This window comes from Martes martes (assembly GCF_963455335.1).
Source record: "Martes martes genome assembly, chromosome: 5".
In the NCBI taxonomy this organism is placed as follows: domain Eukaryota; kingdom Metazoa; phylum Chordata; class Mammalia; order Carnivora; family Mustelidae; genus Martes; species Martes martes.
This window is the reverse complement of record NC_137892.1, coordinates 158,624,944-158,642,521: the sequence shown is the minus strand read 5'-3', so window position 1 is coordinate 158,642,521 and position 17,578 is coordinate 158,624,944. Positions and strand designations below refer to the sequence as shown.

At 46.6% G+C, this 17,578-nt stretch overlaps 1 protein-coding gene across 1 annotated transcript in view; it reads right to left on the bottom strand.

The window, feature by feature from the left end:
- The window catches only part of SEMA5A (semaphorin 5A), a 464,615-nt gene that overhangs the window by 228,457 nt on the left and 218,580 nt on the right, over nucleotides 1-17,578 (bottom strand). Inside the window, exon 6 of the mRNA XM_080804210.1 lies at nucleotides 9,590-9,635. Within this exon, the coding sequence (XP_080660336.1) occupies nucleotides 9,590-9,635 (46 nt within the window). The remainder of the gene's footprint in view (nucleotides 1-9,589; nucleotides 9,636-17,578) is intronic.

The window sequence follows — 17,578 nt, the reverse complement described above, 5'->3', positions numbered from 1 at the left end:
TGTCACCCCACCTCCCCCAAACACGAAAATCAGTAGCTAATGATTGAAAGACAAGTGGTAGTTGAGTATAAATCATCATCCCCCTGGCCTCAAAGGAGAACAACTGAGATTCTATCCAGGTTCCAGCAACCCCTTGGGATCAAGCTGATGCTAGACTCCAGCTCGGAGGAAACCCTTGCCTACTTCCACTCTCTGCTATATTGCTCATCCCCGCCTGCTAAGGACATGCCCTCAGTAAAACCCAAGCATACGGAATCCCTGTCTCTGGCTTCTAGGAAACCTCACCTAAAATCAAGATATAACTCATTATTATCAATTAACCACCACATTCGCTGTAAGCCAGCTGTCGACCACAGACAGTATGGCAGTCCATACCAATGAGTACAGGAAAGTAGCATATTGATTAGTGACGAAGAGACTGTCCTCTGGAGCCCAACATACCCAGATCCAAATCTTAGCTCGGCCACATGCCAGCTGGGGGGTGTTAGTTAAATCACATAAATTCTCCAAACATCAAGTCTTCCACTATCAAATATTAAAAATAATATAACTTCAACCTTAGTGATGTTGAGAGGTTAGAAGTCAAGACAGATGATGCATGTGAAGAGCCAAGCACGGAGTGAGGGTAGAGTGAGTGCCACCTCTACCACTACTCTCATTGTCATCATGACTCTATGGCAACTGGGTCATTGCAGTTGCCTCAAATAAGCATAATGCCATGTTTCCAATCGTGGGAAAACTTTTCCTTGAAGAAGAGGAGTCCAGGAGTCATCTGAGCAATGACAGAAGAAAGAGAAAGCAGAAGGAGGTGGACACTGAGATGTTAATACTCAAAGGGAGGGCAGGGACACTCCACTCCTCACCCTGGCTCTTCTCTCCAAAGTGCACCATGGAGAAAACTGAGGTCCAAACAGGCTAAGTGGTTTATTCAAAATATCTCCACTTTGTTGCTCATAGACATGTTGGGAGCATGAGTAAGTCCATTTGTGTGTCGTAGAAAATGAGAATGGCAGTGGTGGAGGGGGGCATGGAGAGCAGGGAGCAGTAAGGGCATCCCTAGGGGCTAGTCTTGTTTTTCCTAACACTGTCTGGGAGAAAAGGCTAGTGCTGTCCCCCATCCTAATGCCCCATTTTCTGCTTCCTCCTGGTTTTGAAGACTATACTTCCCGCCCGCCTTGCAGTTGATGGAGGCCGTGTGACTGAGTGATGGCCACTGGAATTTGGGCAGTAGGGAGATGTGCCACTTCCGGGCATGGCCCATATGATCTCCTTTGCGCGGTTTTCCATTCTGCCTTCCACGCTTCCCCTACCGAGGTGGGGTGAAGATGGGGGCCCATTATGCGGAACATGCTGGGCTCTTGGACAGCAGCAGAGCACGGGGCCCCCGCAGCCTCTGTGCTGGACTGTCACGCAAGTGAGTAACGGGCTTTGTGTGTGTGTGCGCGTTCAGCCACGGAGAGAAGAGGACAGTCTGCTGACATAGTTAGCTCACCTCCACCGAGACTCTGACACTGGTAAACTCCTAGTCGTCATTACAAAATACACATAAACAACCGTAAATCCTCCAGGAAGTTACAAGGAAAGCAAAGGAAAGACGTTTGAATACAGGGGTAGCTAAACAGCACTTGACGGGGAATGTCCACCAAGGGTCCAGAACATGGGGATGAAGGTCACGTGGGACCACGAAGGCATTGTGCATGGACTCAAAATAAACACAGCAACCCAACAGTGTCTGAAAAGCTAAAACAAACAGAGCAAAACAAAACAAATTACGCTGCCTCATACTGTGTTCACTCAGGAATCTCTCACGGAGAATTGCTATGTACCAGATACATAACAAACCTTTTCTTAAAGGGTCATGTAGTAAATAGTTTAGACTTTGTAGACAGGCAGTCTCTGTGACAACTGGTCAACCCTGCTCTGCAGCAAAAGTAGACACTCTATGAGACACACGGGTGTGTCTGTGCTCCAAGAAACATCCCAAACTACAATCCCAGGTGGGCAGTATGCAAACGAACGGGCACAGCCATGTTCCAAAGAAACTTTAACTCCGAGCCACAAGCCCTGGTTTGCAGACCCCTGAAAGGTTTTTGTTTGTTTTTTTGTTTGTTTTTAAGATTTTATTTATTTATTTGACACAGAGAAAGAGATCACAAGTAGGCAAGCAGCAGGCAGAGAGAGAGGGGGAAGCAGGCTCCCTGCTGAGCAGAGAGCCCAATATGGGGCTCTATCCCAGGACCCTGAGTTCATAACCTGGGCCTAAGGCAGAGGCTTAACCCACTGAGCCACCCAGATGCCCCCCTGCCCCCGAAAGGTTTTAATAACAATGATATCTACGATGCCTTCCACTTCTACAATATCATGATCTTAGGAACATGTTTGATAAAGAAAAGCAAAAATGAAGTTTAGGATTATGATTTCTGAGGACAACAGTAAGAGACTGGTCTCTCCTTATTCAATAAAAATATAAAACTTGATTTAAAAAATTAGTACATATGAAATTCCCATTTGAATAGTTATTCTAAATGATTAAGTAACAGATCATTCTTTCAATTATACAAATGAACTCCATCAGAGGGTAGTTAAGTCATATTGTTATGGGCCATCAGAGAGGTCCTGGCATTACAAATTGACTGAATTTATTTTTAAATTTAACCGCGTATTGACAAAAGGAAGCCATCTAAACTCAAGAATTCCAGCAGCTTCTTTAGAAATGGCCACTAAGTTTTCAGACATGTGTTTGGTTAAATACATGAGGAAATCGAAAGAGAAAAGTTCCTTAAGCACATCACAGATCTCACAGATTCCGTCAAGTAATCTTAACATCACAGACTAGAGAAGCGGCTTCTTCAAAGCACGCGGGAGTCGGGCAACAATGAACTAATGTGGGGTTTCAACCTTGGGGCTATTTCCACCGTGAGCCAGGATAGTCTTTGTGGAATGGGGAGAGGCTGCCCTGTGCACGGTAGGATGTGGAGCAGTCCCCACCAGTGGTGAAAAGAGATTCCCACCAGGTTAAACAGCCCCTAGTTGAGGAACACTGGCATAGAAACTGTCTCAAGTTGAAACTCAATACCCCAGACCTAAAGATTCGGGAAACAGAGTCAGCAACTACCCTAACATCCAAGAGAAACCTCTACCAGTATGGACCAGCTTGTCAGAGACTGAACAGTTTTTAACTCAGAAATCGTGGAGAGGCACGTGGCAAATTGGAACACAGATTTCAATTTTTATCTGCTTATTCCGAGCAGTTGTAAGTGAGAAAGAGGCTGTGAATTCCTTTCTCACGGTAACAAAACAGTATAAAAATGGATTTGAGCAATTTCCCAAAAGAATATTAGCAAGACAGGGAGGCTAAATGAGCCTCAGCCCCTCTGTGTTCTTAGGACCCCGTTCAAGGAGCGTCTAACTCGGGCCATCCGAGGCACGATCCCAGATGGGCAAATGTTGTCCATTAGTCTCGAGGCCAGCTGCATTTTTCTATTTTTCAAAAAGCTTCTTTGTTCTTGCAAAATAACTGCCACGATCAAGGCAAGAAGAAAAGCGAAGTTGAAGAGCCGACTCTGTTTTCAGGACAAGAAGTCGGGAGACGTGTAACGGCGTCTTCCATCGCCGTGCCTGATGGGTTTTCAAGATGCCGCGGCTACAGATAAGCACTCGGGGGCCACGAGGAAACACATCACAGCCTCTGAGTGGAAAGATGCCTTAGAAAGGATATCACATGGATACTCTGATTCTCCAGACACTGAAAAACAGGTTTTACTTCCTTAAATTAAGGCAACTAACTCCCGATCTCACTCTAATACAAAGGGCATGCCTGTTTAACAAATGTTCTGTGTACAGTCATTTTACCTCGCGGTGTATTTAGATGTGCAGATTTTTGGGGTGATGCCACGAGATTTTCCTCCAATGGGTCGTGTTCACTCAGGGTTTAACAGAGGAATTCTGCCGCAACCCAATGCCGGCTCAAATCTTTATTGCGTTAGAGACCCGCCAGGGGTGGCTCACCCTCATGAGACAGGCCGAGGGAAAAAGAACTCTGACTCGGGGCTCTGTTGACTCCGGTCCCTGAGTGCTTCAGGCATCAGGCTCATCAGGCCGTCTGAGCGTCCCCGTTCTGAGGCCGCCGCACCAAACTTCATTTTTGTCACCTGTGGGTTCTGGTACAGGTCCACAGGCTGAGCCCCACGGCAGGACCATCTTTGGATGGACAATGGCTCTGACTCTCACGTGTAATGCCCACACCTTATGTCCCGTCCTCCTTCTCTGCCCTGGGGGGACTAACACCTGGCCCCTCCCCTTCTCCTCTCACCAAACAACACAAACTGGGGTCACCAGTATGGGGACCTGAGGGAGGGCAGAGGGACAGGATCCACTCAGAGGCATTCTTTGTGTCCTGGTCCGGCCAAGAGCTGTGCTCGCTACCCTAGGTAAAGCAACACGCTGAATTTGGGGGACACCGATGGGGGACAGTCTCTAGAATTCTATGATTACCAGTCAGTAGGAGGACAAAAAGGAATATTAATCAGCAACTTCTTTCTCGTTTCTGATCCTAAACACTGTCAAGGCAGGAGACGAATTCAGGGCAGAGGAAGTGTAGAACAGGACAAAACAGATGCCTGGCGCGTCAGAAAGGAATGAATCGGAGCCAGCAGCTGGCCCTTTCGTCCCGGAACCGTCCTTTGTGGTGAGAGGGTGCGTGCACCTGTTCCTGGACGCCTCTCCCGGCAAGCGCTGCTCATTGCACTAGTCTCTCGGTTGTGTTCCTTTCCTCAAATTTAGGGACAGAATATGAAGCTTACCTACACCCCACCAATGTGAAGCCTAGAAATTTAAAGAGCGAACGTATTACTCAAAATCAACAGACATTCGTCTTGAGTCCACCACTCACCAGGTAACCTAATGATCCGCTCCAACCAGACACCAGCTAAGAAGAAAGAGAAGGCTCCTCGGGAAGGGGGTGGATTTCCATGTGAGCCAGCGAGGGCTCGTCCGAAGTAGACGCTGAGGCGGGGAAACGCACCAGAGGGCCACCGGGCCACGCGGACTCGGGACGAGTTACAAAGAGGGGCTGACTTGGGATCGGTCACCTTTGGGGCTTTGGGGGGACTCAGGATCGGTAGCCTTTTCCGAGATTAAGAGGGTGGGGTGAAAGCGTTCACCGGTGAGGACGGCGAGAGTACATGTCTGCTGCTGCGGAAGAGGCCCCGGGTTAAGAAGCTCTAAGCTGCCTGACGACCGGCCAGGTGGAGGGGCCCCAGCGTGATGGGGAGACACGACAGCACTCGCGGCCACCAGGCAGTGGACCCGGCTGTCATGCACAGGAGGGGCAAGAGCCAATGAAGCCTCGTCCAGTGGGAACAAGGGCTGTCGAAGGTTCTCCACTCCGATTTCTCCATTCAACCAAGTAGCCCTCGCCATGCTGAGCTCCTGGACGGAGGCTACTCTCAACCCCAATGTGCTTTCTGTGTACAATCCACACGAGATTTTACAGATTTAATGCAAAGAAAGAAAGGGGGGGGCCTCCTGGGTGGCTCAGTGGGTTAAAGCATCTGCCTCTGGCTCGGGTCATGATCCCAGGGTCCTGGAATCGAGCACCGCATCCCTGCCTCTCTGCCTACTTGTGATCTTTGTCTGTCAAATAAAGAAATAAAATCTTTAAGGAAAAAAAAAAAAGAAGAAGAAGAAACATAACATCTCATTAGTTTCTTATAATGATTTCATATTGAAATGACATTTTCGATATAATGAGTGAAGACCAATATATTTTTTAAAATAATTCCCATTTCTCTGCACTTAGTTCAATGTGATCACAGGTTTCAATCAACTAGCCATGAGCCTCGAGTGATGTTTCTAGAAGACAGCGCCATTTACGACACCAGCACAACCCTCTCCTTATCAGTGCACCTCTCTTTTTGGTCACCCTTGGAAATCATCATTTAAAGTATTCCTAGAAATCAATCAGACCACTTTACCTAAGACATGCAGGAAAGAACATTATGTCGGGAAGAACTGACAGTTTTATCTCTCTCTCCACACTGAGTAAACAGTAGGCTTCCGAGCGGCACACACACCACAAAATGTGCAAAAGGAGAATTGTACTGATTTGGACCATGGCGATGTGTGATAGCTATCCCAAGGCACTGTCGTCAAAGCCCCTGTTCAGAAAGTCACAGTCCCCTTGCTGGGTCCTCAGTCAGCAGGCCATGCTCTCTCTCTTACCAGGTGGTGCTGATGGGTTCCAACAACGTCATCAGCTCCATCAATGACCTAACCTTGATTTCCACCAAAAGGCAATCACAACGATGGGAAGAACAACTTGGTTTCCCCGTGGCCGCAGCAACAGCCTGCACACGTCCACCGCAAAGGCGTGGCCAATTCTTTGCATCTCTTTATTTTGCAATAACTTAAGGAAAAGTTGAAAGAAAAACACAATGGACTATCATAAGCCCTTCACCTAAATTCTCCAATTCCCTCCTTAATTACTTAATCACATTTGCTGTATCATTCTTTCTCTCTACGTGCATGTATTATAATTTTTAAATGATTTCAGAATATATTGGAAAAACCATACCCTTTACCCTTACTTATCTCAGTAGGTTTGTCCAAAGAACAAGATGAGTTTCCTATATAATCAAATCATAGCTATCAAAATCAGAAAATAAATACATTTCTGCTATCTCATCTACAGACATTAAAACATTTTTTTAAAGATTTTATTTATTCATTTGCCAGAGAGAGAGCACAAGATGGGGGTTCAGCAGGTAGAGGAAGAAGCAGACTCCCCGCTGAGCAAGGAGCCTAATGTGGGACTCAATCCCAAGACTCTGGGATCATGACTTGAGTCAAAGGTTTTATGCTCAACTGACTGAGCCACCCAGGCGCCCCCAGACATTAAAATTTTGCCGGTGTCAAAATAGTGTCCCTGAGAGCTGAGAAAGAATTTTTTTTTTCTGTTCCAAGATATGAGTTGAACCAAGTGTTTCATTTGGTTGCCGTGCCATTTTGTCTCCTTGATGAGGGAGGGACTCGCCCTTCTTTCTTTTCACACCCTTCATGGCCTGGTGATTTGTGTAGAGTAGAGGCCAATTTTTTATAGAATGCCCCTCAGTTTTGGTCTGTGTGATGTTTCCTCCTGATGAAAGTGGTTATAATCTATAGTTCAAATATCAAGGAAATCCCGCTGTGTCCTTCCCTGTACTTTCAATCAGGGCATGTCTGCTGGCTCGTTTTCCCATCACGGGTGAAGGGACCTTTGATTCCTTGGTTACGGTGGGACTGACTGGGTTTCTTTACCATCAAAGGAAAGTTTTCCTTTTATAAAGAATAAATATGTTACAGGTAAATTGAGACCACATAAATATCTCAGTCACTGTCAAAGTCTCACCTCTACACTTTCACAGCCATTGATCATTTGTGCCTCATCAATTTTTAGTATCAAGGTTACCAAACAACAATTTTGTAATTAAATCATCCCTGGAGTATTCGTCATGTGGCATTTCACAGAAGGAAGAACGGTCCCTTCTGCCTCATCTGTGTGCTCATTTAGTTTTTCTGATGTTAGTATATCCTCACTGATTCCGAGTTTATTCAATGTGTTATAATCTGAGACTATCATGATTTCACAACCAAATTATCCCAGATTTCTTCACTGAACCCACTTCCAGCTACGCCTAGGACCTCCTGACCTGCCCTCATCATGCTCTGAATATGTCCTTAATTCCTGGAACCAAAAGATATCCCAGGTTTCTCTGGGACTTTCACTACCCAGGCCCTGGAACCAGCTACCTCTCCAAGAAACGTTGGTTCCTTTTAGTGGAGAATTAGATTTGGAAACGAAGAACTGTAGGGGCATCTGGGTGACTCAGTCAGTTAAGCGTGTACCTTCCTCTTGGGTCATGATCCCAGGGTCCTGGGATCGGGCCCATGTAGGGCTCCCTGCTCAGTGGGGAGTCTGCTTCTCCCTCTCCCGTTGCCCCTCCCCCCATCTGTGCTCACTCTCTCTCTCTCCCAAATAAATAAAATCTTAAGGAAAAAAAAAAACAAAAACAAAAACTGTATAATAAACGCATTGTTAACTAGGATGTCAAAGCTTCCAGACCCTCTCAGCCAGGACAACAGGAGACGAGGAAATGCGTAAACACACGTAAATAAATGTTTGTACACATGTCTACACGCTCCATGTTCTCCCACACACACTGTAGCAGATAATCCAGTATACTGCAAGCATCAAAATGAGCATAATATATAGTTTCCGTCTACTGAAAGCTCTATGCCCTTTATAAAAGATTACTGAAAATCAGAGTTTTAAAACAGCATTTTGGTTAAACGGCAGATCATTTGGATTTCTTATTAATACCCTCATGATTTTACCAACAAACCGACTCATTTAAAGACTTATATACTAAATTACAGTGGCAAGACAATTAATTCACTGCCTGGTGGGATGAAATGATCACAACAGTAAGTCATTATTTATCACCATCACTTTTAAAAACAAAAGCAGTTAAGACTGATTGAGAAATTCCTGAGCCTTCTCCCTTTCGCACACCTTCTCTTACTTAATTTGAGCAGTGACTGTGTGAGGATGATAGTCCCTTGTGGCCATTTCACAGATGAGGGAACACACAGTTGCAGGGACACGTGAAGCTCCCACGTCTATAGACGTTCGGAGCCCTTGCTTTTTACCAAAATTAGCTTTGGCTTATTTTGAGACCCTGGTGAATCAAAGATGCGTCTAGTATTAAATCCTTGCTAGATCTGGAGTTTCCTGGATGCTCACACACACCAGCGTTACAGCTGGTTACAGAGAGAAGACACTAGTCTCAACTTCTCTCCACTAGTTCTTAGACTCTAATACACGAGGCTGATACTAAAATTGGCTGAAGAACTTTTCCTCAAGCTGCACCAAGCCCAGGAGTTCTGGCACATTCTGTGGGGAGTTCCAGATGCTCGGCCAGGGAGGTATTCATGTCCTAACTCTCCCCTTGTCCAAGGAGACCCTCGGTACCAGACACTCCAAGAAGCCAGGAGGGCAGAAGTGGGTCCTGGTGATTCACATCTGGCACTAAAATACTTCCTCTATTCAGGCTCCTTCCTCCCACTGTAACACCGGAAGTAGGCAAATGGCATCTCCATCAACACTTACTCTTTGCTCTATGTGGTTTTCAATCCCTCTGTTCATATTGATCTCATTACAGGTGATAAGGAGGAAACAAAGATGTTTTTCCAGGAAAGCTGACTTCTACAACAACCTGATGGCTAAAGGCAGCAAACTAAATAACCAGCAACTCACTGCGGGGAAGGGCGCTCCCAGGCGCTGCGGAGGTGTCCTTCGAATCGTCTACCATTTGACAAAGGATAAGTCGGGATGATGCCCGCGAGAGGAAGGGAGGCCGCACGGTAGGAGAAAAGGGCCAATGGGGAGCGAAAGCAGGGGATGAGTCACGTCAAAGAGGGCGGCCAGGAGTCCGGAAACGTGCCCCCGCTCGGCCCAGATCAGTCCCTTTACAGACACTGTCTCCCTCCCCTCCAGCGGTGAGCTAATGGGGTGGAAACTGGGAGCTTGAGAAACGTAAATCGCACCTACCTGGATCAGAGACAAATCCTCGAGCTGTAACCTGAAGAGGTAGTTTCTACAAAATACAAAAAGAGAGCAGGTTTATTTTTAATGGATGCAAACTACTACAGGTCATAAAAATCATGAGAACAAGGGACAACAAAGTAATAATTTTTGGCTTCCTAAGCCTTCTCCTGCTAAGAATGTGTTTAGCACAGTTCTCCTCGCACCTCGGAGTTCACAGGGACGTTCTGTATGTCAACAGGTGCCCATTTGGGACTGGCTAGAAAGTTAAGGAATAAGGTGTGTGTGTGTGTGTGTGTGTGTGTGTGTGTGTGTGTAAGAGCCAGAGAGAGACAAAGGTAAACCTCAATTATTAACTGACTCTCTTGATCTATGGAACGGACCAAAGGAAAAGGGCAACGGATTCTGAAACTGAGTTTAAGTTAAGTAAGACAATCACAAAACCACTCTTCACGAGTCTTCATTCTTAAAGATCATGGACATTCAGCACGATATACAAGTACAGCACGTCCAGCTTTCGTACTCAGCCGTAGTCTGAGCACTACAGTGTCCTCCTCTCTTGCTTGGATTCGGTGTGCGTACGTTTAGAAGCCTAAACTCGTCGGTCAGCCATCAAGGCTTTGAAAGGTTCCCTGCGGCTGCCCAGGTGGGAAGCAAGAAAGCAGAGAAAAGGAAACTGTTTTCAACAATGAAGCGGAAGAGCAATGATGTATACAGTCGAGATCAGCATCGCAGCGTCAGCATCGCAGATGGGAAAACGCAAGTATCGGCCCCCATTAGTCATTGGGCTTTATTGCTGTAGCTTCTAGAAACAAACTGGCCTCCCTCGTGGGCGATGCTCTGGGCTCTGACTCAAATCCTGCCTGCCCCCTTCACCTCATGCTGAAAAGGAGCTGATGGGGCTGAAGCCACATTCTGGGGGCCGTGGAGGAGAAAGCGAGCCCAGGCGCGAGCAGTAAGTGCCGGAGAAGCGGCACAGACCGGAAACCAGCCGCGACGAACGCACGAGCCTGGGAAGGGTCTCCGAGAAGCTCTGTTTCACGTGAGGGGCTGCCCCGGACGATTTCCACGGCACTAGCAGAGAGAGGAACGTGTCCCGACAGCAGCCAGATAGAAACGCAGATTATTTTCATTATTTGGGGAGGCGGGTAGATGTCAGAAGTAGCCACGCTGTCCTGGGGGGCACGACAAGTGACAGCCAAGGCAGGCCAAGGGCATGACCTTGGGGAGACTGAGAAACAGCCTTATCGAGTGGGCAGCAATGGGAACTCAAAGCCAAGAGGGAAGCCGGCGTCCAGCAGCATGTGTGTGTGCACTGGTTGGAGGAAGAAAGGGACAAGCTCACTTTCAGAGGGACCTGCCCCCGGGCACTCTGCTTTCTCCAGGTTTGTCCCCGAGCCTGGGGACACTGCCTTCCAGCACTCAGTGAGCCCAGCCTCCCCTGAAGCCTTCCAGCAGCCTCTTCACGACACTCTTTCCGAACCTCCGATTTTAGCTCTAAAAGAACGCCGGGGAAGCTTCCAGAAGCATGGCTTGGCACTCGCCACCTCTGCCACAAAGCCATGTGGGGGAAAACGTCCCCGGTCTCTTAGGACAGGCAGCCCGCAGCCCTCTCTGCAGACCCAGATCAAGGATGCCTCCAACAAGGGAACGGGACCGCACAGTCTGTTTTCATTACGTCCAGCACCACGCAGAGGCGAGGTTTCCAACAGAAACCTCCTCCTGCAGGGGAAGGAACGTGGACTTGGCGCGGGCGTGCAAGAGCATCGTTGAGCTCCCGAGGAAGGCGCCACGGGAGGCCGGCGAGCATCTGGGGATGTGCCAAGCCTTCGCCTGCTGTGAAACAGAGGCCCAGGAGTCCCCCAAGAGAGGCTGGGCACCGGGACACCCGCACAGATCAACCTTCCCGGGGACAGGCTGACAAGTGGCACCGGGGCGATGACGGGCCAGAGCGCACACAGAGCCGTTATGAGCACCACGGCTCCCCACCCTCACGGGGGTCCCATAACTGGCTTCCTGCCTGCAGGACGCCACCAGCGGTCACCGGGCCATGACTCCGGGAGACGGGCTCACCTCGTGGTGAAAAATGTCTGTGCAAAACCAAAGCCGTGCCACTTATTCAACCTCGGGAAGGAAGTATAAGCCCTCCGTGCCTCAGTCTTCTCATCTGTAAAATGGGGCTAACAGTCCTACCTACGCCCTGCAGCTGTTGGGAGGGTTATATCCAAGGACAACGTGGCCAGTGGTGTCTGTCCACAGCAAGCACTCCATCAATCGTAGCCCCTTCTAGAAGACCTACGGAAAATACCGAAATTCCCAGACACACTGAAATTCTCGGGATGTTCTCCATCATACAGAGAAGGAGAGAGGACGTCTGCTCTCCAGGCATTTCAGGTTTTAGGCATAAGGCCGCGTGACTCTCCGTGTTCGGGAGAAGCGCTGATGTCGGAAGAGGCAGTGCGACACCATCGGCTTTCTCGAACAGAAGACAGCACTGCTTATCTTGTCATGATTCTGGAACACAGTCTTCACACTCTTAACTCACTAGCTCTTTTAAGAGAGACTTTTTTTGCAAATACTTTCAGGAAAAGAAATTATTCATATTTTTAGTCAATTAATGACGTAAGGGCTCTGACGAGGTTATAAGGCCACCTCCACCCCGTCTCTCTCTTCTTTCCTCCCCCTTTCTTCTCTCTCCTTTTCTCTCTCTTCCCATCATACACTCCCCCCCCGCCATGTACACACACACACGCACACGTGTGCACACACACACATCTATATCTGGGAACTTTCTAGAAAGGCACTTCTCATACACACACTAAGAGCTGGAGTTTCCCTCACACCACTGAGGGAAGAGGACGGCAGTGTCCCCCGTGCTCTGTAGAGCTCTGGGCAGGACAACTGAGGGAAAAGTTCCAAGACCACTCTCTACCTGGGGAGTGGGTGAAAGGAGGTATAGGAATCACTCTCTGAAAACCCTGGGTCCAGTTTTCAGGTGCTGTCTATGAGGGAAGGGCTATGGTGTGAATGTCTGTGTCTCCCCAAAGTTCTTAGGTTGAAATCCTAACCCCCAAAGGTGATGGTGATAAGAGGCGGGATTTCTGGGAGGTGATTAGGTCACGACGGCGAAGCCTTCATCAGTGGGATTAATGGCCTGATTAGGCTCCAGAGACTTTTCACCTTTCTACATGCGAGGATGCAGCGAGGTGTCTGCCATCTAGAACCCAAAGACAGCCCTCCCCAGAACCCAGCCGTGCTCCCTCATCTTGGACTCCTGGCCTCCAGAACTGTGAGAAATAAATTTCTGTTGTTCATAAGCCACCCAAGTCTGTCAAGTTTTGTTCTAGCAGCCCCAAGAGACCAAGACAGGAAGACACTGATTTATGATAAGAAACATGCCACATTCTCGGTCCACATGTGCCCAAGCAAAACTCGCTCCGCTGACCGTCAAGTGATCGTCTGTAAGGAGCCCTCCCCGCCCCCACCATCGCTGGGGAATTTCGGTCATTTACTCTTACCCCGCTGAACACCTCACAGCTGTGGTCCCCTCCCTGCCATCGGGCCAGCAATACATCAGTATGGGGGAGACACACAAGAGGTGAACAGAAGGGAAGGGGACAGAGAAGGAGCCACAGTAATTAGGAGATGCCACCGCCGCCACCATGCCCAGTGCCCCATGGAGAGAAGCACAAACAAAGTCTGGGACGTCCCCTTTGGTATTTTCTGGGCTACAGGATGCAAACCAGTCATCATTTTTAAACTATCCTCAGTTTTTTGTTGTTGTTTTTCTCTTAATCTAAAAACAAAACAAAACAAAGGCAGAGAATTCAAGAACTCCAAAGCCGAGTCGTCATTAGAAGGTATATACCGTCAATCTGCCGATGAGGAAAAGTCTGCAAATTAAGAGGTGCGATGGGATTTATTCAAGATTATTAGGATCAGATAAAATCTCAGCTTTAGTATCAAGACCTCTCACACTGTGCTATCCCTCGGCCCACCGTGCCACTCAGCGTCACCAGCCAGTCCTCCCATGACCCCTTTCTAATTTCACCAGCACCCACACTCGTAGCCACAGCCACATACAACCACACAGTAACAGTGGTTGCCGCACAATCATTTCCCGTCTTCGTTTTAATTCACAGGTGCATCTGCATACCGTTTTGAGATGATCCAAGTCTCAACACTGCTTAACGGCAAGCTTTTGATTCTAGGTAATTGATTCTCACCCCTGGGACTGAGATCTGACTGTGACATATGTCTCCCCATTAAGCGAACATGTTAATCCTACTGGTCTGGCTGATTAAATGGGGCCTCCTTTCTCTCTCCTGATTTCCCACAAAATCTTTCTGAAACCGCCTGCCCGTACTTTAAGAATGCCCACGTTTCTTCATTTATGGCCTGAGAGAGCTACGCTATACCATCTCTCAGGGTCTTTAAGTCACACAAATTCCTACAAGACCCTGATAGGAAATGGGCAAGAGAGTAGCACGAGTACATGATCAACAGATGAAAGCCCTGCTATCCTGACATATTTCAAAAATTCTGAGGAATACATTGAATGTTTTTGCTTTCTGGAGCTGAGTACTGAATTTCAAAATAATTTTAAATGAAATTTCAGCATGTAAGAGAGGAAGCATAATTCTTTTTTTTTCCTTGCTTTTTTCTATTTTCAGAGAGGGAGAGGTGGGTAGGGGGGCAGAGGGAGGGGGAGAGAGAGCATCTCAGGCAGGCTCCACACTCAGCACAGAGGCCAACACAGGACTAGACCTCACTAGCCTTAGATCGTGACCTGAGCCGGAAGAGTCCGCTGCTTAACCGACTGAGCCACCCAAGTGCTCTGGAAGGATAATTATTTATTAACAAAAACTCATTCAGCAAGTATTTACACATGATATTTGTTAATTATAGTCAAAAATTAAGCTAACAAAAATTTTGAGACTAAAATTACTCAAAACAGTTTACTTCTAACTTTACAGTGCCTCAACATCTATTGAATGTTGATCTTTGTGTCACTTGGTTACATTTTTGCTGCTATTTCTTGTTTGATTTGGGACACCAAGAGATGGTAAGAGCTTTCAAAAATTCGTTTAGTACACGACTGTAGTCTACACAAAATCCAAGCCGGCAGTTTAATGCCTCCTTGGACCTTTCAATAGTAGAAATAAGTAATATGGCATCTTTCACTATTCACTTTATCTATCATGATTTCCAGCGACTTAAAAGATATTTAAAAAAAAAAAAAAAGAAATAGAAACGAAACATGTGTGGAATTCCCTCATCACCTCCCTGGAACTTAAGAACCTGACAAAACACAGCGCAAATCCTACCACGCTCAAACAAACGCCTTTCCTCAAACTGCTTGGTTCCAAGCACAACTCCAAGTCCATTTGCCATTGGAAACATTCCAATCCAGCGAGCACTCTGAGGGACCCGAAATCTCCCAAGACAGCTTGATCCATCACAGCTGAGGTCAACGACCTACGAAGTTGAAGATTACAAAAAGAAAGAAAATCTTCTAAAGGGAATAAAAAATGGCTATTCCCAGATGTTGGGCCACTCACACACTAAAGTGAGATCTATGGTCCCTGGGAGTGGCTGTTCTCCAGGGCATTAGAGAAGGGCCAACTACTTTATCTTGCAATCGTGAGCACACTGGGGAGGGAAAGCAATGTATGTGAAGTTTACAAAGGCCACCAACCTTTCCAACGGGATGGAGTAATGGTTCTGGCTCTCCGCCAACAGGGAATACTAACCAAATATTTCCTATAGGGTCAGTTTCTCTCGTAGGGCAATGCTTTGAGCAACCCAAAGCATTTAAGTGGTCTCATTCATCTTCCTAACACCCTGAGATGTAAATAGGTAGTAATAAGGAATATCGCCGTTCTTCAGGGACAAAGGCAGCGGTGCAAGAGGTTAAGAGATTAGAGGTTTTAGAATGTATTAGTTGTACAGTTGAAGGGGAACTATTCTGCATTTCCATTCGCCCCTCCTCGTTACAGAAGTACAAAGCAAGAGTTAACCACACGGTAAGGGTTCAGTTTTATGACAACAGTAAATAAAAGTAGGAGTGTTTCTTCCCTTGGTATGGATCTCCTTTTTTTCACATGTCTTGGAATAAAATTTGACATTGTGCATTCAAATGTAATAACTGTATTACTTTTTGGAGTCATAATATATGAGGGATACGAAGATCCAACAGACTGAATAATTCAAATCACAAAGCCATTAAATTTGGCAGACACAAGCTGACAGTTTCCCTACTAGACATCTGAGCGCGCTTTCTCCCCCCCCCCCCCACTGGAGTTTATTTCTTATCGATTGCAGGATTGCATAACTCATTCCTGCATCCCATCCTGTCCCCCAGTGGCCTATTAGCAACAAATCACTAAGCACAACAATAAATTCTCGGAGGGAGCAGTGCGGCCTTAATAGACGAAGTTCATTTGCGTCTTCATGTAACATAATAAAATTCAGCCGGCATTAAAGAAAAGGTTGAGCCATCATGAGCATATTAACTAAATGACTCATTTTATCTAGAGACACTATAAAACTTAACTCTGACCTCCATTAATTATGAAAGACACAGGTGTTTTAAAATGACATTCTCTTAGAATAACTCAATTGGTCTCTGATGAATATAGCTATAAAATCAAAGAAGAAAACTCCAGGTTCTTACTGAACATGTAGGTTCAAGGCTTGCTCATACCCGAGGAGCAGGAGACTGAGTAATTGAGACAGACAGATACGCATTTTGCACGCGATGATAGCGACTTCTCTTTCCACTCAATAGATGCTTAGACCGTGGTCGATCGTGAAACGGTCTGAAAGCAGAACACATACTGCAGAGAAATCATCACCACTTGGGGAAATTGAGAGCGGACGTCAGCTGGGAGGCCGGCCTCTCGTGCACCCCCGCCAGCCTCATCCTCCCTGACCTCTCTTCATGGCAGGATTCCATACCCCCTGCCGTCAGCACGTGACTGCGCAGAGCTTGAAATCAGGACGTTGCCCAAGACACCTGAACTTTCAACTGCACTGGTAGGCTTGAATATTAAAATGTAAGTTCATGATTTATAAGCTCAGGAAAATAACTATCTCCTTTTAAGCAAAACCAAATGTCTTTTATAACAATTATTTTATTACCTAAGTGTAAATAAATAATACAGCAATCATCTCAATAACCTTGAAGAAGCTGAAGATTTCATCTCATCCTGTAACCAACTCAGGCACCTCACCACCCTAGCTATAACGTTGTTCCAGGGAGTTCATTATGCTGGATGATGCCAGACCAGTTCCAGGAGACTTTATTTTCCCTGGTGTTACAACCATTCCAAAAATATCCCTTTTGGGGCACCTGGGTGGTTCAGTGGGTTAAACCTCTGCCTTTGGCTCAGGTCATGGTCTCAGGGTCCTGGGATCGAGCCCCGCATTGGGATTTCTGCTCTGCGGGGAGCCTGCTTCCCCTCTCTCTGCCTGCCTCTCTGCCTACTTGTGGTCTCTCTCTGTCAAATAAATAAATAAAAACTTTAAAAAATATATATATCTCTTTCATGGGCTTTCCCCACAGATTTTGGGGGACTTAATTCATTTTTTTTAACTATTCGGCTGGATCACATTTAGATCCCACTTTAGGAATAACGAGCTCTTGGCATGAGCTACCTCCTCGGTCAAAATTGTTCCTACCCTCCTCAAAAACAGCACGCTATGAAAATTTTTAAATAATTCTGATTTTATTACTGTCGTCACGACCATATGTGTCATGACATGCCCCCAAAATTGCATTGGATGTTTTCATTCTTTATGCCCCAAAGGTTATTTCAAACCCTTTAAGTCTTGGTTATTAGGATGTTACAAAGAATACATCAAAACCAAGAACAAATCATTTTAACAGCACTCTTGTGTATTTAAACACCAAGATTAAAAGGCACAGGAGTAGATGGAGAGCTTCTTGTTACTAGCAAGCAAAATGAAGGAACAAAGTCGGATTCCGAGAGA